This window comes from Poecilia formosa, unplaced genomic scaffold, assembly GCF_000485575.1.
Source record: "Poecilia formosa unplaced genomic scaffold, Poecilia_formosa-5.1.2 Scaffold285, whole genome shotgun sequence".
NCBI lineage: Eukaryota > Metazoa > Chordata > Actinopteri > Cyprinodontiformes > Poeciliidae > Poecilia > Poecilia formosa.
Window position 1 is genome coordinate 390,378 of NW_006800224.1, and position 24,484 is coordinate 414,861.

Below are 24,484 nucleotides of genomic sequence, written 5' to 3' on the forward strand. Positions count from 1 at the left end.
GCAGGTGGCCCGATCCTGTCGGGACAAGAGCTGGATTGTTGTCAAATCTTTACGTAACCGGCCTGGGCTCAGTGTCCAGAAATCAATTTAATCCTAAAATAATTATTGTTTGTTTGGATCACAAAGGAGCAAAGGGAAAACTTCAGAGCTGGCAGCAGACTTGGTCCGGGGATAAATGGCTTCCTGTTTGCCTCAGAGAGCGGTTAGCTGGGTCAGCGCGCACAGCTACATGCCGTGATCGCTGTCTCAATAACGGGCCGACAACTTGTCTGTTAAACCGTGGATCCGTGGCGAAGGTTACGAGAGAAGACAAAGTTTGACACTCTGTTCTCGTGCCACTGAAAATGTTAGCCTATAAAACAAAAAAAGGCACAAAAGTCATGAAATAAAACGTAGTTTATGCCTCATGAAAAACGAAAACGGTGAAATGACGGGTTCTCTGAATGGAAAAGGTTTTATGAATCCAAGCGTTCCTGCTTGTTGCTTTTGTTTTGTGACTTCAACCACAAAAACAGAAGTGTAAAAAGAGAAAGTGTGAAGTACACCATCTGATGGGAATTTTTAAATATTGTATTAAAATTACATAAAACACATACTCTGTTTTATTTCATGACTATAATGAGCACTATATAAATATACTGCTCATTTCTTAATGTAACATACAAAACTGAATGCAGCATAAAATGGGTATGAATATTTTGGCAAGTTACTGTGAAGATAAATGTCTAAATATCTTGTGGGATTCTTGTAGTTTTTGTTGTTGATTTCTTCCTTGGAGAATTACTAATCTGATTCAAAATCTAAAGAAAGTAAAAACACCAGCGCTTGTTTGTTTCAGAATCTGCCAGACGTCAAATATTTTCCTCTTTTCTCCAACCTTTTCCTCAGATTTAAAACTGGTAATTAGAAATTCAAATTATGTGCATAAAAAAAAAAGGTTCTACATGTCAGAGATATGGACATGAATCTTGATCAGGTAACAATACTCTCAATGTTCAATTTTAATCCATTTGGGAATTTTCTTTATGGAGTCCAAATAAAATGTTTTATGTTGATGTTTCTTTACCAAATTAACTAATGCAAGTAGGTTTCACTAAACTAAACTAATTACAGCTCAGATAGATTTGTTGTTTTCATTTGTATGGGAATTGGTAAGAAGATTAACAGCAACTCATTCGGTAAATGCAACTATAAAACTGTGAATCTCACCAGATGGTAAACTTCACAAGATGATGGGCTTCTGCAGAAACGCTCAACACGAAAAAGTTCCAAGAGAAAATTTGGTAACATGCCACTTTTAGCTTTTTCTCCAAGCTAAGGAGAGACTTGCGAACAATGACAGCGCCATATTTGGTAAAGGTCAGGACAATGTCTCATGTCTAACACGGCTTCTTTTCATTCTCCCACAGTCTCCGCTGCCCTCTGAGTAAACCTGCAAGTAATTCTTGGCGTATCCGCCCGCCTCAGAGCTAAATGTAGCTGAAGAGGGAAAACAGGAGAAGGAACGGCAAAAGAAAGCTTCACCTCGGAAAGAGCTGCAGGGAGAAAGGAGGGTGGTGGGATCCTCTCTTTTTCTGAGCCATTATCATTCCAGCATCGTTCTAACAGTGGGGTGTGAACCGAGATGGATTATTTCTCGGATTCCCCGCTGACCTTGTGAACCTCTGAATACCTCGTTTTTTGTGTGAAAGACTTAGGATATAATATATACAGGTGCTACACTCACCTACTCAAACTTCCTTGTCGGGAACCTTTTGAATAGGGATTAAAAATACTAATTTTTCATAAATCTGGACAATGAAACCCAACTAAGCTTTCCTACAGATCAGCGCCACAGTTGACAGATTCAAACCCTTCATTGATTCAGTTTTTAGCTAAAAACCCCCCCAAAAACTTACATGTAAATAAGTAACCTTTCAGTACAGTATGAAACAGCTGATTAGGAAATGATTAGGAATGTTTAAACATTTTAAGCTTAGACCCTGTTGGACATCCTGTGCAGTGAAGTGCATATGAAACATGCTCTAATCCAGCCTAAATTTATGTTTTGGTGACATGTATGGTGATTCTAATCTGTAAAAGTCATAAGAATAGTTGGTGGAATACAAATACAAAAACTGCTGATCCCAAAAAAAAAGTAGCACTTTTTTTTCTAAATCACTTGAGTGTCTGGTCCAGAGAACTACCAGAGAGCAGGCACCATGAAAAATAAACTGTTTATTAAAATTAAACAGTTTGCAAGTTACATGCAAACAATAAACTGTTTGCATGTTTTTAAATGGGGAATTGTTCCATGCTTCCTTGGAAAAAAGGAAAAGGGTTGAGTTTTTTTTTTTTTTTTTGTGAGATTCTATTTAAAGTCTCTTCACTTTAGTGTAGATCCAGATTCTTTGGTCCTGGAGGCTGAGACTCATGACTAGTCTGAAAACAAAGTAGACTTCATCTCCAAGTTCAAAAATATTATAGCAGTGAGTATGAATGCCATTTTTATGAATCTGTTACATTTGCATTGAACTGCAGTGAACAGTCATTGACTGTTAAAGGTGAGAAATGTGGACAATCTGTAATATGCAATAAATGATGAGTCTGTGGGAAACTCGTATAGAAATTTGTATATATAAAACATTTTCCCTCAGAGCAAAGTATGACGCTGCAAAAAAAAAAAACCCCAAAAAAACCTTTTACTTAAACCACTGCAATATTGTTTTATATACATATTTAACATGCTCCATTATCGGTACGCGTTTCACACAGGAAGACAATTGCTGGCGCACTGCCTCCAGCCTTCGTCTCACTTGAACGTTTTGTGTCTGCTGTGTAAATAAACGCGCAAATGAAAGAATGGTTCAAATGTTTATAAAATAGTGTTCCCATGATCCAGAGTGGCATTTTAAAGTTGTTTCAAAATGGCAGTCTACCATTTTGGTCTTGGTACCCGACAGATTAGCAGATAGCTTTAGCCTCCGGGACCAACTAATCCACATTCAGACAAACAAACAAAGCAAAGAGAGATCTCTGCTGCAGGTTAGATCAATTACTTTTAACCTTTTTACTAGATATTTACTTCAAAAACCCCAAACCGTCCTCTTTAGATGTCTATAAAACACTGTTTGCACAAATTACTGAGTTTGTCTTGGTCCAGCTGGTTTGTCAAAGTGAAGCTAAAATGGGCCCTTTTCAAACAAAGCTGGGAAAGTCATTGTTTTCCCTGATGATCAAAAACTTCATTGTGGTTGAATAAATAATGAAGTTGGGGATTACCAAGAGATTATCTGTGCATCAGAGCTACCAAACAGTAAGGTTGACCCTAATTTACTTTCACACTTTCATTTTTCTTAACTTTAGGATTCGCCAAACTTTTCCTTACCCAAGTCAATGGCTGTTTAAACAGATAAAGATAGCAAAGAAAGTTACAACAATTAGTTTTAATGACCAAAAATTGACATGATATAATCTCAAACGGCCATAAAATAATTTCTAAAGCAGAAGGTTAGGAGAAAGGGTCTACAGAGCGTGCTGAAGAAATACAGGGGGGGATTTTTTTTAAGAGTCAGATTTCCCTAGTCTGCAGATCCTGGGAGTCACTCGGCTCCTAACTGAGAGAGTCTTTGTGCAGAGAGAGAGAAAGAGAGGAGGAGAGAGAGAGAGAGAGGGAGGGAGAGTCGCAGTGTGACTTCAGGTCTGCACGGTGAGGGAGGACAGAGGGAGCACAGAGTTTGCTGCACTTTCATCACACACATGTAGCTGGAATTGCCTGCCAAAGCAGCATTTTTGTGTTTTACTCTGCAAAATGTGTCAAGGGTAAGAAGACGTCCTTTGTTTTATCGTTAGACGTGAAGTTCTTCAGTTTAACGACTTTAAGAAAGTTTTTGCATGGCAACTGCACTTCAGAACCCACTTGGGATTATTGCCGTATTTTGATTTGTGTGCGTTAGTTTCAACTGGAGTCCATGAAAAGCTACTTCATATCAAGAATACGGACTTTTCCTTTGTTTTTTGGTGTTTTGAATGTACCTTAAGGTCTAACCCTGACCCTCATGGTGTGTCTGCTGCATCTCCGCAGGTGGCCTCCTGCCCTTCTTCTCGCCCTGCTGTGCAGGATGGTTGCAGCCCAGCAGCTCATGGATGGTGAGTTTCCTGCTGCTTCATCTTTCTTTACATCATCTCTGTACATCAACAAGTTCCAAAGTGAAAATCAGGACGCCGACCCGACGCATGCTTCAGTGGGAGCGTGAAATGTTACTCCTTATGCTGACGATCTTTGATGTACGTCAGCAAATGTAGGAAATGCTCTCTCCATTTTGGAAGCATGTCAGCTTTAACATATGTGTGAGGAGAAGCATGATTCTCAGATTATTAAGCTGATTGATCCTTGGTTGATCAATCAACCAAGGATTGGAGAAAAAGAGAAAACATAAGATTTTTATTTTTTTTTATTCAAATTAGTCCTTTTCATTCAAAAGTTTTGTTTGTGTTGACATGTGCCATGTTCTTTTTAAATTGTAATTGAATTAATTAAAAAAATACAAGTAAAAAGCTTGTATGACAAGAAATTGTACAGCGACGGATTAAAATTTAGCTTTAATTTCTTATCCAAGAATCCTTGGAAAATGTTTATTAGCTTGTTATCTCTATTCTTATTGCTAACTAACATATTTTACTATGACTAGTTACTAAAAGGCAGTGTTGTGGTACTCGAAGTTGGTCTTGGTCTCGGGTTAGGTGGTCTTGAACACAACACTGCTAAAAGGTTATTTTTAATCTCAATAAAGTGTGTCTTTCATAGGCTGTCTAAGCAAGAAACCCACTGAAATCAGCAGAAAATCTACTTCCAGGTGATGACACTGATTGTTAAAGTGCAGTTTGTTTGTTTTTTTACGTTAAATTGACAGATTTAAGGTGCCAGGGTAACAATAACAACCTTCTCACACTTCCATAATGATATCAGTGATATGACTCACCACTGTGTGTTGGGTTATCATTCAGTGACCTCTCCACCCCCTGCTGTGTTGCTCCTCGTCTACAGATCCGCGAGAGAGTGATAGTTTGTTTGTTTGGCCATGGGGCCTGCTTTCCTCTAATCCCCTTTGTCTTATTTGTGTGTGTGTGTGTGTGTGTGTGTGTGTGTGTGTGTGTGTGTGTGTGTGTGTGTGTGTCTGCTGTGGGGTAGCTGGAAGTGGCAGACAAGCCAAACACTGCACCAGGGTGGGAGGTGAAGTGTTTGGCTCGTATGCTAATGGCGTTCTGAGTTACCTCCTTTTTTGCTGCCCTGCTGTTGAAGCTTTGAAGTGACACAAACACTTCATCGTAATATAGTGTTTGTAATTGAAAGATTGAATTCCTGACGTTAAAATTGAAAAATAAGCACACACAAAAAAAAAAGTAGCTAGCATGGTTGCTGAGCGCAACAGTAAACGATTCTCATTGGTTTTCTTCCTGCTTTCAGTCACAATTGCTGGCAGAGCTGGTAAAGTTTGATAACTTTATAATGTAAATTTTACTTCATAAGCCTGTAAGATCCCTTCAAATCACAATGAACACACCATCATGAAACACGACAGATTAAACCTGTCATTCACGTCATACCAGGGGTCGGTCAGGTTCTGCACCTTGGATTTTCAGAACCAAAGAGATGGTGCATAACTGATCAATATGCAGAAGATGTGTATTGGAAATTTAGCTTATGTTTGCCATAACTCTGTTTCTGAAGACTGCCCAAACCCATTCAGTGTTTTAAATACAAATAATGGGTTTGGACGTAATCCTCATATTAATGGACTTTTTATGGCAAACGGTTTGGTTTTTGTTGATTTACTCATGACTAACTTTGCCTTTTAATTGCTGAATGAAGAAAGTTCTCCAGGTGTTGGTAATTGCTCCGTACTGATTCAGATGAAAATCCAGCCTGGATTTTCGGTCATCCGTGACATAGCAATCCAGACTCCTTACGTAGAAACAGGCCTGTCACAATAAACAATAAATCAATTAATCAGTAATTTTCATCTGCATGATTTATCGTTTTTCTCTCTTGTCTCTTTCTACCAAAAACTGGATGATAAAATTCTTCGGTCTGGTGTTTTGGTCTCAACTAGACCCTTTTTTGCAGGATAATTTTGTTCACAAAGACTTCACAAATTCATTTTATTTATTGTTTTGTTTATTTATTTTGGATATTTAAAATGTCATCCAGTTCCGGTGTTAGATGTTCATTTGAATTTAAAGTTTATTGAGCTTTGAGAAAATGTTTTCGCCATTGCCATCGTATCGCTTGCTCTCAAAACAACATCATCGTTTATCGCAATAACTTCTGGGGCAATTTATCGTCCAGTAAAATTTGTTACTGTGACAGGCGTACGTAGAAAGCAGCTTCCACTCTACTTAAGCACTTGAAATTTATTCACATGTGCAGTCAGGAAAATGTTTGTTGCCTGAGTTTGACAACATGCTTTAAGAAACTCAGACAATGTGCGCTGCCTTAGGCGTAATTGGTAGAGGCTACCTTATGACTTGCAAATCATGAGTTCAAACCAGAAAAGTCATTTGAAACCACAGAGAAGGTTCATCATCATCATCATCATAATAATAATAATAATAATAATAATAATAATAATAATAATAATAATAATAATAACCAGTGTGCCCTTATGTAAATCCCTGGAGCCTCAAACAGCTGATGCAGCATCATCAGAAGACGAGTTTAGATTTTAGCGTTTGAAATAGTTTCTCTGTGATTCTCTACATCCTTGCTCCAAATATCATGTTTTCATTATGAAAGACTTCAGTTTATCTATGGGGAGGCAAAAAAAAAAAAAAAAAAAATAGATTGATGGAGATGATTGACATAAGAATAATCTTAGAGTATTGTATGCTTCACAAAATTATTCATTGGATTAAATTTATTGTTCTTCACAGCATTGCTTATCCATGCAGAGGTGAAGGTGACAAAATGTTAATTTTATATGCATAGCTTCAGTCATTCCTGCAACAGTAGAGAGCAGTGGGTTACCAGAAGTTTATACGTAGTCAAATGCTTGAAATTGTTTGCGTACAGCGTTGGAAAAGTCCAGTGGTTTTAAAAATGTAAAATGTTTTTAAAATGGTTTTAAACTAAAAATGTCAATGTCAACTTTGGCAACTTTTAAATGTTCAGCAGAGTTAAATCTAACTCTAGAATAAAAATGTATCTTACATTCAAAAGTTAGTGAATGCTACTAGATGACGTCACCTCTTTTTGATGATTTGGTATTATTAATCATTTATTTGAACTTTTCCATTTTCATGGTTTGAATGATCACATACCCAAACATGTTAAGTTGATTTTTAAAAGAAAAAATAAATGGATAAACACAAAGTGTCTTGTTTGCACTGTTTCTTTAACTATCAAGGGTTTTTATTATAACTCTGGATGGTTACTTGACCTCTCTTCTTGGGAGAAAGAGCAGAGATCGTGTGAATATGTAGATCCCTGGCTTGGCTTTTTGCATATTGTACAGATACTTGGCATGCATGAGCTCAGGGTTTTTCAAAAACGTAAAGTTTCCTCGCTTTATCTAGTCCAAAGCCAGCTTTGATTTATGTTAAAATCAAAGCTGTCGTCAAAGTTTGCATCATTCATCTCAGTGAAGCCAGTTCACACAGACTTAGAGTGATGATGCAAAAGGCCCTGCTCCGGTGTGATCTGCAACATTTTGTCCATGTTGTAAGTGAAATGATTTGAACTACCACTTTTGCATCAATATTAAGGAATCATTTACTTAAAGCAAGCTCCTGTATCTTGCTGAACACTTCGTTGTGAGTTAGTTTTGTCTTATTTCAAGTGCACTGAGATATTTGCACTTGAAACTGGACCAAAATTGTTTGGTAAAATGTTGTGTTTTTTGCAGTGGATGCTTTAAAATGGAAGCACATCACATAGACTGAGGAGTTTCTAAGAAAACAATCAGGAAACATCATTTGTGTGTGAACAGATCCACATTTTCTCTGGTTCGTACGTAAACGTCGTTTCTCCTGAAACTTGTGCCGTGATTCGGGCCGAGGACAGGAATTTTTTAATATTTGGGTTTTCAACGTGTCTGGCTTCACTCTTGATCTCCGTCTTCAGAGAATGGAGAGGAAACCCTTTTGTCTGGATGTAGGCACCTTCACTTTATATTTACAGCTGGTTGAGTTGCTCTGAATGGATTTCGTGTTTAGCTGATACGACTGATTCTAAGGTGAGCCCAGCAGGCATCTGTTTTGGCCCCTGTACAGTAAGGAAAAATCCAGTTATTTTTACTGCAAAGTATTTCACTGCTGTTAGTGTTCATTTGGACCAATGCAGCAGTTACATTTTTTTCCTTTTTTTTTTCCCCCTTCTCTCCGCCGACCTTGTTTGCTCTCTGATGTCGCAGGAAGAAAAAAACCGTCTACGACGGTTTCATAGAGTTACATGAAAGAAACCTTCACCTAAAAGTCTTCAGCGCACCGAACACCCACACCGTGAGGCCGTTCAGTCTGGAATGCGCCCATTCGTCCAAAGCCACTTTGGTCCCAACACGTTTTGACACAATGGGTCAACTGTAAGAGGTGTCATTGCTTTAGTATAACTCAATGTGATGTGAAAACGGAAAATCATTCTCTCTCTCCCTCTCTCTCTCTCTGGAAGGAGGAACATAAGGTCTCTTTTTGTGTTGCTGCTCTCCTTCATACTTTCCATGATGCGATCCCCGTAGAGATCGTGCAGTTCGCAGCTTCGCCAGCTATTAGCATTCAGGGCAAAGCGCCGTGTACCTGGGGTGAAAATGAAAAAGATGCTGATGAAAACCATCATCGTCCATCAGCTGACCTAATTACTTCACGAAGACAGCCGCTTTGAAGCATCACTGAAGCACAGCAAACACGGAGATGCCAGTGGTTGTCTGTTGTTGTTTGTCTGTGCCGTTTCCATGGTTTCTTTCTGAAGAGTTGTGTGAGAATCGCGATCAGTGGGAACGCCTTCGTTGCTCTCGACGCTTCAACAAAGACAGCCTTGAAGCAACTTTAAGGCTTTAAAATCTTCTTTAATTGTTCGAAGCAGTGTTTGTTCTGTTTGTGTGATGGGATCTGAGGTTCACCTTTCTTGTGTAAACAACACACAACGAGTTTTCTAGGTGTTTTTTTCACCCTTTTCTTAGATTTTGATAAAACAAGAATTTTTACACTCGTTTCAGTTTGTCACACATAAATATTTCAGATAATCAAAGAAATGTTAATATTGAACAAAAATAACTGAAGTAAAGATGAAAAAACCTACATTTCTAATTGTGATTTAATTTATTTAAAGTAGAAAAACTATCTAAACCAAGCTAGCTCTATGTTAATCATGAATCAACTGATTAACCATAAACTACCTCAAAATCACTTCATGCCTCGGTCTAAGAAAATTCAGGAACAGGCGAGAACGAAAGACAATCTGAGAAGGCTTAGAGGGAACTCCAGTGGCTGTCATCCACAAATGGAGAACAAAAAAAAACAAACAAAAAAAACAGGAAGCAGAGAGGAATCTTCCTAGGATTGTCTGGTCTATCAAAGTTACTCCAACAATGCATCAATAAATCAGGAGGTCACCAAAAACAATCCCTACAAAAAACATCAGTTATGTTCAGCTCATAATTAAACATGTCTGGGCAAACATGAAACAAAGACAATACAGAGACGTCGCTCACATTGAACTCTTGATGATGCACAAAAAGTTTGCTTCTTCTTACGACTGGAGAAACTTAACTTTTTGGAAGTTGTGAATCCCATTACATCAGGCGTAAAACTGACCCAGCACTTGAGAAAGAGGACGTCACACCGACAGCCGGACATGACGGTAGAAATGCAATTTGCTCTGATTGCTCTAACTCTCCATCGATCGATCCTGAAGGAGAACGTTCTGGAATCAGTTTTCAAACTGCGAGTGTGTTTGAGTGACGCAGCTGCACAGCGAGCGGCAAATCTGAATTATGCCAGCTTTCATCAAATCGTGAGAAGAGACTCTTGACTGACTGAAGTTTGGAACAACCCACCTTTCACTTCTTACAACGTGATGACGGCGAATGAAAACATCCTGCTCCGTTTTGTTCTCATCTGCCCAGATCTCATTCAGAGAACTGGACATTTTGAACGGCACAAAGTGCACAGTTTGATTGAGATTCAAAGAATATAACTGGAAAAGATGAGAATGCAGGGTGACTTTACTTTATTTCATTTTTTTAAATAAGAATTACACAAATGTGTTTGACACCATTCCTTGTAAAGTCAGACCAGAACTCCACCAGGCGATCTCAGACTCAACATCCAGAGCAAAACAGCGATTCGTTACGGAAGGGAGGAAGTTCTCCTGAGTAAAAACTGACTCGAAACTTTTTCACTCGCGGTGAAAGGAATTTCACGAGAAAAACACTCCAGAGAACCTGTTTATGTTTGGGTGAGCTTTTGCTGCTTCCAGGCGTCAGAGCGTGCAAAACGGGATGAGAGAGCGTCACGTTTTAATCCACTGAATGTTCAGGGAATTAAAATTAAAGTCAAAATCTGATTCATATTCCTATTAGCAATTTAAAAAAAGAAATACCTACGTTGTTTCGGGAAAAGCTCTGCTGTGACATTCAGTCAGTTTGACACAAAGTGAAACACACACACACACACACACACACACACACACATCGAATAGGAGGTGAGAGAAAATAATAAATGGCTTTCGATATGTGTGCATAAAATGAAACCAGGACATGATGCTGCAGGTATGAGATCCACCAACTGGATAATCCTAAATATGATGTGGCGTTACTTTTAGGAGTGTCAAGTTTATATTTTTTTAATTAAATCTCAGCAAAAATGCTGCTGTTTGTGTGAACGCCTCAAAGTTTTAAAGAACAAACATCTTGTTCTTTAAAACAAGATGTTTTAAAGAACATCTTGTGAAGAGTAAGGAATACTCTTCAGGAGTATTCCTTACTCCTGAAGAGTAAGGAATACAGCAGACAGGTCAGATAAAGTCCTGTGGAATAAATTTGGGAATAATCCCAAGCGTTGAACAGCTCATATTTCTTTTTATGCAGTTAACGAAACGGTGAAGTTCCAGTGTTGCGTTTCCTACAAAGTGTGTCTCGCCCTCTTTCCAGTCATAAACACTGTAAACACTGCATCCTGAGCTGACTGTCAACATTTAGCTGCAGCGTTATAAACTAAGCTTTCATAAAACTCATCACGGAGCTACAGGAACGTAGCGTGTTTAGCTAACAGGAATACTTAGTCTTCCTCTGTATATAAACAGATCCTATGCAGATTTACTCAGTGTTCAGTCACCTGTGGATGCCTTCAGTACGCAGACAGGAAGGCCGGCAGCGTGTGCAGCAGCATTCTGCTTCCAGCTCCCAACAATGCGGCATTTTGTGGTTTTGCCTCCCGTGGGTGGTCAATAGATGGTCTTCTGCCAGCGGGACTGTGGAACAAGCATGAGCTAATGTTTCCCTGCCACATTTCTGCAAAGGTTGCCTTTCATTCCCCCCCCACTCTGTTCCGAGTTTACGACACAAAATCACAATGCGGAGGGCAGACGAGGAGAAACAGGAATGGCACAAACGTTTGTGTTTGTTGTTATTTCCTGGTGGGATTTCCACGCCGTTTCACGACCGCGGTTAGGATGCATGTACTGCGTTCTTCCTGAAGGAAACTTTTAACGATTTCGTAACGATTCATGTCGGAGGAGGAGAAGGAGGCTGAACGCATGAAGCTGTGAGAACAACACTTACAGCTGATCAAACATCACAGGGCACACAAACACACGCTGAGAGCTGCAGTTTAGGAATTCAGTGCTTAATGTGTGAAGGGAAAATCAGTCAACATGGATTCATTTACATTGAAAGTGATTGTTTGCATTTTACTTGTCTGACTGTATCTGTACAGACTTTTCAAATCTTAACATTAAGACCTCTGAGTCTGTTAGAGTCATATTAAAATATAGTATGCAAAACTATAGTAGTATCTTATGGTAGATATACGAATAGCAGGCAGGATTTGTACCTGGTACCAGTAAAAACCACTGACAGAAGGAAAGGGGCCAAGGAACAGGGACACATGACAAGGAAAGGAGGAGAAAAAGGAAGAGGAAGAAGGACACATCAAAGAAATGGCAAAAACAATGAAGGAAAGAAAAAGACAAAGAGGAGGAAGGAAGAAAAACAAGGAAGCAAGGAGGAAATACAGGAAGGAAGAAAATAAAGGAGCAAATGAATGAAGAAACGAAACAGTAAAGGTAGAAAGGACAGGGGGAAGGAAAAAGAAACAAAAAGACATAGAAGCGAAGACTCGACAAATACAGGAAGAGAAACAAAGACCAGGAGAAGTGAAGAAAGTTAAACAAAAAAAGGAGAACAATGAAGAAAGGACAGAAGTACACAAGGAAGAAATGGAAGCAAGAATCCATTAATGGAGGAAGGACAGAGGAAGGAAAGGAAGCATAAATGTTTCCCAAGGAGAAACAAAAAGACTGACACAAGACAGAAAGGAAGAACCACTGAAGCACAGAATAAAATCTAGGAACTGCTGATCACTTTGTAGATTTTAATTTTCTTAATCCATGTTATCTACACCTGAAAAATGTCCCGATCTTTCCCACCTGCGCAGGAGCAGCGCGTGAAAACTTTTAATGAAATAAAGCGACAAGAATTCAACTGTGAGAGGATGAGGGAAGTTTGGATGGCGAGGCCAGAGGCAGCCGATGAAGCAACAAGCGCCGACACTCGATCTAATGGAAGAATGCCTCTCAGCAGATGTCCACTCCTGACCTCCCGCTGACTCCACACAATGCACTCATCCATTTGCATTGAGCAGTGGGCCTTACAGTGAGTCACTGAGCGCAACTGTGTCTGTATGGCGGCTGTGTGTGCCAAAGTCAGAAGTTCACGCGCCGCATTATCTCAGTCGCTTGTTATCGCCTTGACAACGACAATCTTTGCAGGCCAAAGTCGTATCGTCACTTTCAGACGTGGGCAGAGTAGACAAGAATCGTACTCGAGTAAAAACAAGTACTTATTATTTCTGATAACTGATTAAAATTTGCTCGAGTAAACAAATTGCGATTTAATCGAAGCTTTATAAGTTTGGCTGCAGGGAACTGCTCCCGCTCGTTTAAAGTGTTAAGGATGTTACATCAGTGTTGCAGAGTTTAACTTTGAACTGGGTTATGGTGTCAAACATGACTTCTACTAGTTAGGATAAACTTCTGTCAGCAGCTGCTGGGTGGGTGGGTGGGCAGGTCAGGGGTTTGAGTTAATCCCACCCTGGGGTCAAACTCTTCCTCTGATAACCTTTTGTGACATTCACTTTTCTTATTCTCACCATTTCCTCCGTGACTTTTTTTTTTTTACCCTCCCTCTAATCCTTCCTGTTCTTTTGCCTCCGCTACTCTTTCCACCCTCCCCCCTCCCCTCCCCCCACACACAAAACAAGGCTGTCAAACAAACTAAAAAGCTCCCTATAAAACGACCGACGCAGGAATACAAATTCGCTAAACTGCTCAGAGAATTTCTGTCAAATTTTCAAAAAGAGCGATGCGGTCCTCGCCGGACTTTTATGGAGTTTTTGGGTGCTGCACTGTGTTATCAAAGCATTATCTATTCCAGGAAATATTTAAACCTCACTCTGTTTTTTTCCCCCACTATAAATCTGTATCCCTTCATAGTTTTTTATTAGTTTTTTTTTTTTAATCTTTTATCAGACCTTTATCAAATTACAGAGGTTTGACATTTCTAGCTGAAAATGTTAAAAGATATATACAGCTCTTTCTGAAATTACTTCATATTTTTTTTGTTTTGATCAATATTTGGTCTGATTTGGATAAACTTTTAGGCACTAAACTTTGCAGGAATGTTGCTTTTTAACCAGACATTATTTGAGAAACATGAACAGACAATATCCCTGAAAACTTCACAGTTATTTGTTTTAACAAGTTTAGACAAAACGGCTGCATTATGAAAATTGATTTTGCAATTGTTTTAAAATGTATTTCCCAAACTTTAGTACATTATGAATCTATAAGAACTTGTTAAAATGAATGTGCATTTACTGCATAACAAAGATCCGTTAAAAGTTGAGCTTTATTCTTATCGGTGCTTCTTAATTATAGATCTACTTCATTAAAACATAATTTGTTTTATTTACTTTTCTAAATCATAGTTTATTTACAGTTTATTTGGGGCCCCTTTTCTTTTTTTTCTTTAGCTCTTATTGTCTCCATCCAAATGTTTTCAGCAAACAAAACAAATTTGAACACGTCTTCAGTGCAAGTTAATGAAGAACATAAACACTTGTGTCTCCGGTACAGAAACTTGCGGCGCTCCCTGTGTAATCTTCACTGAATCCGATTCCTCGTTCGTTATGTGCACACAGAGGGAAGGAGATGCGGCTAAGCCTTAAAATGATCCACACCTCTATTAGATTTGAAATGATTATCTTTTTTCCAAGAAGTTGGTTGAAGGTTTCTTGGAAGTTGGTGGGAAATGTCTGCATGCGTGCAAACGTGTGTGTGTGTGTGTGTGTGTGTGTGTGTGTGTGTGTGTGTGTGTGTGTGTGCGTGCGTGCGCGCGCGAGTGTCTGTGCACGTCTATTATCATCTGCCACATTCCACAGATACTCTGTCTGCCACCTGCTGTCCAAGACACAAAGGAGATTTGATCAAACAGTCAGACGCCGACCTTCTCCTACAGTCGCCACTGAACCCAAACTGACGGCTCCAGTACCGCCTCTCAGGGACAGAGCCTTAAGTTACAAGTTAAACTCTAACATTTTGTTAGATATGGACAAAAAATTAATTTCGGCACATCTGACAAATGCAGGACTTTCCTTCAACTTGAGATCTGGCTCGCTGACCCTTATTCTGACTCTGTTTTGTTCAGCAGTATTTGAATTCTTTCGCCTTTTCTCATGTTTTCATCCAAAAGCGTCAATAAATGCTATTTAGATTTTTTTATTTATTTATTTATTTTTTGCTATTTGGTGCAGTCTGTCTTGGCCAGTTGTTTGAAATATTGTTCACAAATTTTCCTGACTCGAAAGCAGCTCAGGAGGAACGGAAAGGAGGAAGGATGGATGGAGGAAGGAGGAGAAATCTCAGAGAAAACAGAGTGCCAACACAGGCTTCATTGACCGGTGGCAACATGGTGTGTAAATGTGAGAGAACAGGTCGTCTCTGTTAACCTCTGCAGACCGCCCTGCGGCCAGAGGACTGGCCGACACGGTCTGTCCATCCCGCCTGGGTGGATGTGAGACGTGCATCAACACAGAGATGGAGAGACAGCAAACAGATGTCTTAATCACGTGTTTTCTCCTCCACTTCTTTAAGTAGCTGAACAATTTTAGGACAAATCATTTATTTAAAAAAAAAATCCTTGGAGTCACATTTGGTTCTTCAAAAACAAATCCTCGCGATAGACAAATACGTTTTCACTTGAGTTGCTTTTTAAATTATGTTTCGTGCCATAATTGATCATTTCTATTACACTGGATGTTCATTATTTATATTTTTATTAGCACCGGGGTTTGCTGACCATATGTACTCATGAGAAGTGTTTTTTCCACACATGGTTTTTATTTGCACTTAACTTTCAAGCCTCCTGCTCTCTGTGCTGGTGGGTTTTACTGATTCTGTTCAGTCACAGGTTTTATATCAACCCTATAAATATTTAACGATTTCTTTTTTTATTATTATTTGTTTATCAGGAGATCATACATACATTGATATTACATACATTTTGCAAAACTTACATGACTTCTCCGATTTTTTATTTTTTTCCCATAATGAACATAAATCACCGTATACTGACATAACAAAAACGAGTCAAAATAAGTATAAATACATAAAAAAAAGAATACAAAAAAAAAAAAACAGGGGAGAGAGGGTCAGACGGCATTGATAAGCTAAAAGGCAACAACATTCCACCCATTTATTCTGTAAATTTTAGTCACATGACATGATGAGTCAGTCACATCAATCTATGCATTATAAAGGCAGGGATTTTATGTATGTCACAAAAGGTGCCCACTTGTAAGTAAATTTTGTTGAACTGCCTTTCACTGTTAGTAAAAGTTTTTCTATCTCTAAGCATGATCTTACAGTATTAAGCCGTTGTGAAGTAGATGGAGGTGTCAGAGATTTCCAGCAGAGTAAAATGAAGCGCCTGGCAAGGAGAGAACAGAAAGCCAAGACCTCTCCCTGTAGGGGTGACAGGTTAAGTGAGGTCCCTGGAACTCCAAAAATGGCAATTAGTGGATCGCTTTGGATCTGGATTCCAAAAACCCCTGAGAGTATGGAAAAGACATAGTTCCAAAATGTTTGTAAGCTTGGGCAAAAGAAAAACATATGACTTAAATTGCAGGGAGAGGTCTGGCATCTGTCACACTGGTCCAAAATCGAAGGAAAAATCTTAGATAGATGGGATGTTGAGAAGTGGACTCTGTTTATCGCTTTAAACTGTACAAGCTGTAACCTGGCACATGGTGTGGTTTGGCGTTTGCTGAGAATAACTTTATCCCACCATGAATCAGATAGATCAACACCCAATTCACGTTCCCAAAGAGTTCTGGTTTTACCCGATGAATCGGGCAATATTTAACAATTTCGCCAACAAAATTAAACTCTGTAACTACAGCAGAAGCTCTCAGACGATTTTTCATTTGTAGCTGTTTTGCTGATTTTGTCCACAAGGTGGCAGCAGAGATTAGAACACGTGAACAACGCCTCCAGTGTGTTGCGTTGAAGTGAGTAGCGTCAGTTTTTCTTTTTCCTGTTTACTAGAGGCCAGCATAAGGTGAAAGAGAGTGTTGTATTATTTGCTTCAAAGTCAGGTTTTTACACACCTTTTCTAACTATTTGTGTGATTTTAACCCAGTATTTCTAACTGTTTTTGAGTCATATTTGCGAGCTATACCTTTAACTTTTTCCAGATTTTCTCTGGAACTGTGATCAGGACTTTGCTGCGGTCGCTTCAAAACACTGACTTTGTTTTCCTTAATTATGCATCATGATTGGGGTCATTGTCCATTTAGAAGAATCATTTGACTCCCACACTTTAACTTCCTGGCTGACATCTCAAGATATTTGTTTAATAGTTCCATAAAATCTTCGTTAATCATTATATCTTTTCTTTTCTTTTCTTTTTTTTTCTTTTTTTAAGTGGATGTTCCTTCTGTTACAAAACTTCTACATATGAGTGGCATGTTCTCAGGCTTGCAAACATACACTTTTTTTTCCCTTTAAATGTTAAACATTTGAGGTTTATCTGAATCTGCGACAGACTGGCGACCTGTCCAGGGTGTACCCCGCCTCTTGCCCGGAACGTGAGCTGGAGATAGGCACCAGCACCCCTCCCGACCCCACTGAGGGACAAGGGTGACGGAAAATGGATGGATGGATGGATGGTTTATCTGAATTTTAAATTGGTATATTCTGCACTAATCACTAGTGCTTGATAAGTCTGTGTATCTGAAGACTCAATGGTCAGAAAAAATAGGTTTGAAAGATGTTTGTTTTCTCCCCTGACTTGCTGTTTTTGAAAAATATGTCATTTATTCTCACTTTTTTGTTATCTTTGCTTATTTTGTTGTCTATCTGTGGGATGTATTCTTAGTTTTTTCCCCTTTTCTCCTCTGACATTATGTTATTTTCCTGGCTTTTCCCCCCATCCTTTGTTGGATTGGCTGTGACACTAAACCAATTAGAGTTTATTGTGAGGTGGTTGCTAGGTAAAGCAGTCAGTAAATGAAAGGTGAAGGGTGAAGGGGGTTACTCCTTCAGGAATCCAGAAGTCCTTTTAATAGGGTCAAAGTGTTTAGAAAAAAGTAAAAAGAGGGACATATAATGAGGGAGATTCCTTCTTGTAAATACTTGGGTTATTTTTTTTAGATTGTGCTTTTATGCTTAGCTAAAGTCAATGAATGACTGCATTTTACAGTCAGTTCATTCTAATAATTACCTAATACTGCTGTTCTACTACGCTTGGTTGGACTTTTAGGGTTTTTTCATTGAACTATGTTTAAATGATTACAAAAACAAAGTTCCCCATTTGAGCTGAGATCCAACTGATGGACATTGTTTGAAAGAACAACACAAAATCATCATCATCATCATCATTTAAATTGACTTTCCCTTTAAGCCTACTCCACGTTGCCACCGGGTTTTTTTCCCACAGTGGTCTGACAATGACACACAGTCAGACCTTAGCCCAAGCAGACGCTTCCACTCCGTGTCAAACGTTCAGCGGCGCCGCAGACCCTCATCTTGGACCTCAGCAAACATTTATGGAAGCACAATGCAGCAGAACAAGCATCTCTTTGTCGTAATCAGGGAGCGGGGGGCCCCTGTAGTTGCTGCGTAATCTTTAAGCTCCACCAGAGAGAGAGGTTGTAGTTTATAGACAATTCCACTCAAGCTTTTGTTTCTGAAGGAAGAGAAATGAATGTATTTACTTCTAGTGTCGTCGTTTGCCAAATTCTTTGAATATTCCAGGCAATACATTTCTCATAGCCGCATTAGTGTTGTATGGCTTAGTCTATTTTAACATAGGATCCATCTATAAAGTTTCATTAAATGATCCTGGTCTGATAAATTTGACTTTTATCAAAGCCCAGACAAAAATGCAGTAGATGCCTTCAAATTTTTTCCAAAAGAATGCAGATACATGACATGCAACAAAAATGCCAGATTGCTGGATGACACTCTCAACCCCAAGCTGCAGATTTGCTAAATCCTTTTGAGAATGCAATATTGTTTCTAACTCAATTGTTCACACGTCTCGGTTCACGTATTTCGTGCAAATTTGACAAAGGGCACGGTTATTGTCTGTCTTTCTTTTTCTGATACCTGATTCTTATTCTCACACATTTAAATTCTGGTTTTAATTTTTAAACATCAGTTCGCAGATTATTATTATTATTATTATTTTTTAATCTGAAATAAAAGTGCCAAGCAAGTCAGTCGTGGCGTTGACCCCCTCTAGAGGAGTCAACGGGAAAATTACACTGGGAGAAAGACGTGCGGAGGTGTGGAGGGGAGGAGACCTCAGATTGTTGGAGCGAGAGGCTGCAGCAGAAAACAAGTCATTACAAAGAGAGGAAGAAGAGAGGATAAAGGGAAAAGAGAAGAGAAACTGGAAAAACAAGGAGTTGGAAACCAGACAATTACATTTTGGAATTTATTTATTTTTTTTATTTTTATTTTTTTTTGTGGACATCATCTCCTGGATTTTCGCTTCCGTCAGAATCCACCTGTCACCTGTTGCAGATGGGAAAATAGCACCTGTTTGGCTTCTGTGTGTGTTACCAGTCGGACCACCTTCAGCCTCTCCGCCACAGAGAAGAGGATGGGAGCTGTTCACCTCTGTCTCGCGCTGGTTTTCCTGTCCTCTCCAGCGTGTGCCCAGTGGTGGAACTATTTCTGGGTGAAGCCAAAAACCACCCATCTTCTTCCTGCCCTTACCTCTCCAACCAGCTCCCCCCCGGAGCCTTCCCCAACCCCGGGGACTCCGTCGGAGTGGGGAGAGGGAGAAGAGGAGGACGCAGTGACAGCGAATCATGTGGAGGACACCGGGACAGGGTGGACTGCGCCGTCCTCTGCTCCACACACCTCAGGGGATTTAGTTTCCCACGACAATAAGAAAACGTTGACATCGTCTTCTAGGGCGAACTCAGGTGGAATCACCAAAGGCAGGTCTGGGAATAAACCACTGCAACAGTGGAAGAGTGGTGAGTGATTGTCAATGGCTTTAGTTCCCAGTGGACCTTTTCTGAACAGTTCAGTCTCATAAACAAAAAGTAAAGCCAGTAAGACATTGGCAAAGTCATCCCACTGATCAAATAATCCAATGGTCTATTGGGGGGTCCTGCAGTTTTGGACCTCCATGCCTAAAAAAACACACTGGTGGTGTTTGTGAGAAATACGAGACAGGCATTCGTGCTGTTTTTGGTCAACCGTGATTTTGGTCTTGGCACTTGCCAATAGTGGCCACCACTGCCCAGTAATCAAATCATAAACACTGACCATGAGGAAAGTTGGGACATGCCGTGCTTTAGATTATGTTCTAGGCTCTTCTGTGAACAGCTTTACTGAGTTCACTTTTGAAGCAGGTTTCTTCCTCTTGGAAAGGTTCACTGCTGCACCATGTTGTCTCCATCTGTGGATTATGACTCACTGTGGTTCACCGGAGCCCCAAACACTAAAAAAATGGCTCTGATTTAGTGCAAAAACACGAAATCTTCAGCAAGATATAGGAGCTTATTTTAAGTAAATATTTCCTTAATATTGATTTTTAAAGCACTAGTTCCACAGACAGGTTGTTTAACTTATAACAAGACTTTTTTTTTTCCCATAAGTGAAACAATCTGCCAGTGGAACTAGAACTTTTTCATCAATATTAAGCAATTATTGATTTAAAACAAACTCCTATACCTTGCTAAAAATGTACTTGTAAGCTAGTTTTGTCTTATTTCAAGTGTAAGGTTTTGTGTGTAATTGTTAATGACGTAGTTTCTCATCTGCTCTTGAATTTCTGTAAGCTTGATGAGTTGCATTTTGAGATCTTCTAGCCTACGTCAGGTTGTCTGATGAGGCATTTCATAATGCTACAAGGTTTGACTATTGTTGCAGTAATGCGTACTGGGAAAATTAAGTGAGTTGGACAACTTTTGATTTGGAAAATCAAGATTTTTATAGTAACTTGTTTATCGATCTGAAACATTTAATAGCAGAAATCAGTAAGGGGGCAAATCGTTTTTCACAGCAGTTGATCAGGTGGGTTGATACAGCCATCAGGTTCCACCATTATGACGTAAGCGTAACACAGGGACAACTTTAAAAACCATCGGTGGTGCAAATATAGATTGATAGCAGTGTCACCACCCACATATACGAGCATTTTCAATTAAACTCAGTTGGAAATGGGGCCCTCATCTGACTGACTTTTAAGATTTACTTGAGTTTCCTTATTGGCTACAACTTCCAAGAAAGATTCTTCAGAAAATCTGGACCATACATTTAAATATCTGTACATGTATGACCAGTTTAACATTCTTGATTTTGTCTGTCCGCCTCATGTTAGCTAACGTTAAGTAAGATGTCCAATATCATCACACCAAGCAGTCTTTAATCTCTAATTTGTGTGCTGATGTTTTTTTTAGAATGAAGGTTTTCCCAGTGTGTTTTCGTGATCTGAGAGCATCTGAGCTATGCGACACACGTCTACCACGAAACGGTCCGAGCTAAGTCTGCGGACTCAAAAAAAGAAATCTTGAGAGAGCGGCTCAGGCAGCTGGAAGCTTTTATGTGGCAGCCAGGGTCGAAGAGGGATTAAAAGGTTATAGATGGCCACACTGAGGGAGTCGGTAATATTGGTTTTTTACAAGACTCAACAAGCCGATGGAAGCTTTCATGTGGTCGACATGACAAGGATTAGCTACAGGAGGAGGGACTGTGACAAGGGGAGAACACGACCCCAAATTTGTAATTAGACAAGTGACAGATCCGGTTGATTGGTATTTGGAAAGCGTTGAATGAAACTGAATCAATGGTGAATCGGAGGTCGCGTTGGGGACGGGTGAGCGTTAGATATTTTACTGGCAACAACAAAAGAATAATCAGAAATAGCTCAGAAGTTTGAACACATGATGGAGCTATGAGTATGGCTGATGCTGAAGTAAAAAAAATGGTCTAAAAGTTGGTGATAGATAGTCCTTTAAAAAAATCTGGAAAAGTGCGAAGTTTTATTACTTTCCAAGTCTGGATAAATGTAGAAATGAAGAAAACAATGGATAAAATCGAGGATAGATTTTCCAGACTCAAAGAAAATCTTAAAGCTACAAGAAAGGAATTTAAAAAAAAAATTAACTTTTACCTTGATATTTACAGTTGAAACTAAATGCGTAGATGCAGAACATAACAAGGCACAGTTTTGGAGTTTTACAGAGTTGGAAATGTTTCATTTTCTTTACAGTAAGATTTTTAATCTTTTGTTTCATTCATCGAGGTCTACAGATCTCAGTTTCTTCACAGCTCTTCCAATGATCCACTGCAGCATTTCAGTCAGGTTGAAGTCTAGATTTCACTCTGGATCACCGATGCAACTGAGTAAATGTGACGATAGTTACTACTGAACTCTGCCAGAATCTGATGATGTGCTTTTTTTAAACAGACTTCAGAAACTTGAGTTGTTTTGTAGACGTGATCTTCAGACTTGTGTTTTCATATTTTAGGTTATAAAATATGAAAACACATTACTTACCATTACATTACTTTATCGCTTTTATTTATTTATTTATTTTTCTTGTTAGCCATTGTAAATAATTCATATGTAATATTACTGACACAGTTTATTAGAGAAAAATAAAAAAAAGTACAGTAGTTGGTATTTTAGGACTCATAAAGGTTTAGTTTCAGGAAACCTGACTTGGAACGATGTTGTGATTGACATTTCGCTCAAACCTGCAGGTTTGGGAAGTTGCCCAAGCAAACGACTGATATGATACTCTCTGACAGATTTCTGCAGCCAAGTCAAGTGTTGGATTAGTTTTTAACATTAATGTCAAATAATAACCTCAAAGCGCGGGAGCAAAACTGAACAATTTGTTGACCAGGCCGGTCAAAACCTCAGGTCTCTCGGAGTTCATCTGCTCCTTTTGGCCATTGCAGAAGCCTGAGGCCTGCACATCTGGACTGGAGGTGTGGGGTCTTAGCAGAGTTTCAGTTTATGCATGTGGACTTTGTTTGCACCTTTTCCCACCTCTGTTGGCAACAATAAACTTTTAAACATGTAGTTGTGTGAGTGACGCGCAGCTGTACACCCACCCACACACACACAACCACAAACCTCTAATCACACTCGTTTCCACTCATTAGGACCGATGAATTAGAGACAAGCAAATGCTGGCCTGTCTGGCCTGGTCTGGTCTTTGTGTGTGTTCTAGAGTGTGAGTTTTCCATGTGTCTATGTGTGGGTGTGTGTGTGTGTGTTTGTGCACATGATAGGGATATAGGATGAAGGGGCTAGCCTGTCCTGAACGCTGATCTTGTTGCTACGGGAGACAGGCTCCTTCGGAAGGGGAATCACGGGGGCGCGAGGCCGTCCCTTCGCACACACACACACACACACAAACGCCCACACGCACACACACATACACACACCGAGAATACTCTAATTACTACACATGGTGCGTGCTTTTCTGTTTGGAGGGATTATGTCGGTGTGAGGCAGGGCAGCGATGCGTGGTCGTCAGGATCAGGTCAGCCCAAATCAAAGTTGCGTCGGAGCGATTCGCGCGTACTTCTGCTCTTTTAGTCCCACGTTCTGGGATGAATTAGCAAAGCAGCAGACAGATCCGCACAGCTGTTAGAAACGTCGTCAACACAACATGAGGTATCAATGTCTGCATCTGAAGTAAAAACATCAACGCCTCCTTTCCCTAACTGAGCAGTTGGCGACGGATCGATGGGTTTTCTCCCAGAGTTGCTCTGTGTCGTTGACCTTTTCACCTTTGCGTTGTCTCCGTCAGAGAAAGCCTCAGGAAGTCATCTGGACCTGATGACTCTGATTAGCATCCCTCTGCCTCCCGCCGTCTCCTTCACTCCTGGCTTCCAGGGGTTTCCAGCGTACAGCTTCGGAAGCGACGCCAACGTCGGCCGACTCACAAGGACGGTTGTGCCCGGGCCTTTCTACAGGGACTTTGCCATTATTGTCACGGTACTGATCCGAAGCCAAGACACTTTCAGACATTGTTCTGTTATTGGATGGAGTCGCCAGGGTACTGATTTTAAACAATGTCCCTCCTCTATCAAGTGCTTTTGAGCTTAAAAACATCATGTAAGAAAACCTTTGTGTCATTCAGCGTCCCTGATGTCCCCATTCTTTCCGTCCCTTTCAGATGCGTCCGGCCACCCAGAGAGGAGGCGTCCTGTTTGCCGTCACAGACACCCATCAGAAGGTAGTGGAGCTGGGTTTGGCCCTTACGCCGGTCCACGGAGGCCTGCAGCAAATCGTTCTGTACTACACCGACACGGAGCAGGCGTCCCACAGCCACAAGGCTGCTGCCTTCAGCGTCCCAGACATGACCGACCAGTGGACACGGTTCACGGTAGGCTGATGAAGTAAACAATCGTCTTCAATTTTTCTTTTTTTAATATCTGTCAGTTTTTTTTAGTTGCTCGTGTTGTATGTATTTTATTTTATTTTTTTTTACCATTTTCTTAAATACAATTACTCTTTTTATAAATAAAATCTAGCACTAACTTACCTGAGTGAAGTTGCCCCCTCCCACCTTCTTCAAATCAAACAAAAATGGTGTCAAACGTTTGTGCACGTTTAAGCAGCACATTTTTATCTTTGTGCTGCTATGGCTTTGAAGATATTTATGAAAATTTAGAGGTCAAAAGGTCGTCCAGTGACCTTTTGGCACTGATAGACTGACAAACACTGACACAGTGCAGATGTTTCATGGTCAT

At 39.8% G+C, this 24,484-nt stretch overlaps 1 protein-coding gene across 5 annotated transcripts in view; it reads left to right on the forward strand.

Annotated features, from left to right (window-relative positions):
- The first annotated feature begins 3,661 nt into the window (after positions 1 to 3,661).
- The window catches only part of col15a1b (collagen, type XV, alpha 1b), a 46,020-nt gene continuing 25,197 nt past the window's right edge, over positions 3,662 to 24,484 (forward strand). For 3 of the 5 annotated variants that reach the window (XM_016681573.1, XM_016681574.1, XM_016681575.1), the window contains exons 1-3: positions 19,137 to 19,740; positions 23,539 to 23,726; positions 23,908 to 24,117. In XM_016681573.1, the coding sequence (XP_016537059.1) occupies positions 19,359 to 19,740; positions 23,539 to 23,726; positions 23,908 to 24,117 (780 nt within the window). In that variant the 5' untranslated portion in view covers positions 19,137 to 19,358. Of the gene's footprint in view, positions 3,802 to 4,063; positions 4,129 to 19,134; positions 19,741 to 23,538; positions 23,727 to 23,907; positions 24,118 to 24,484 lie in introns of those variants that run through there. The other 2 variants (XM_016681577.1, XM_016681576.1) reach the window with 2 other exon arrangements.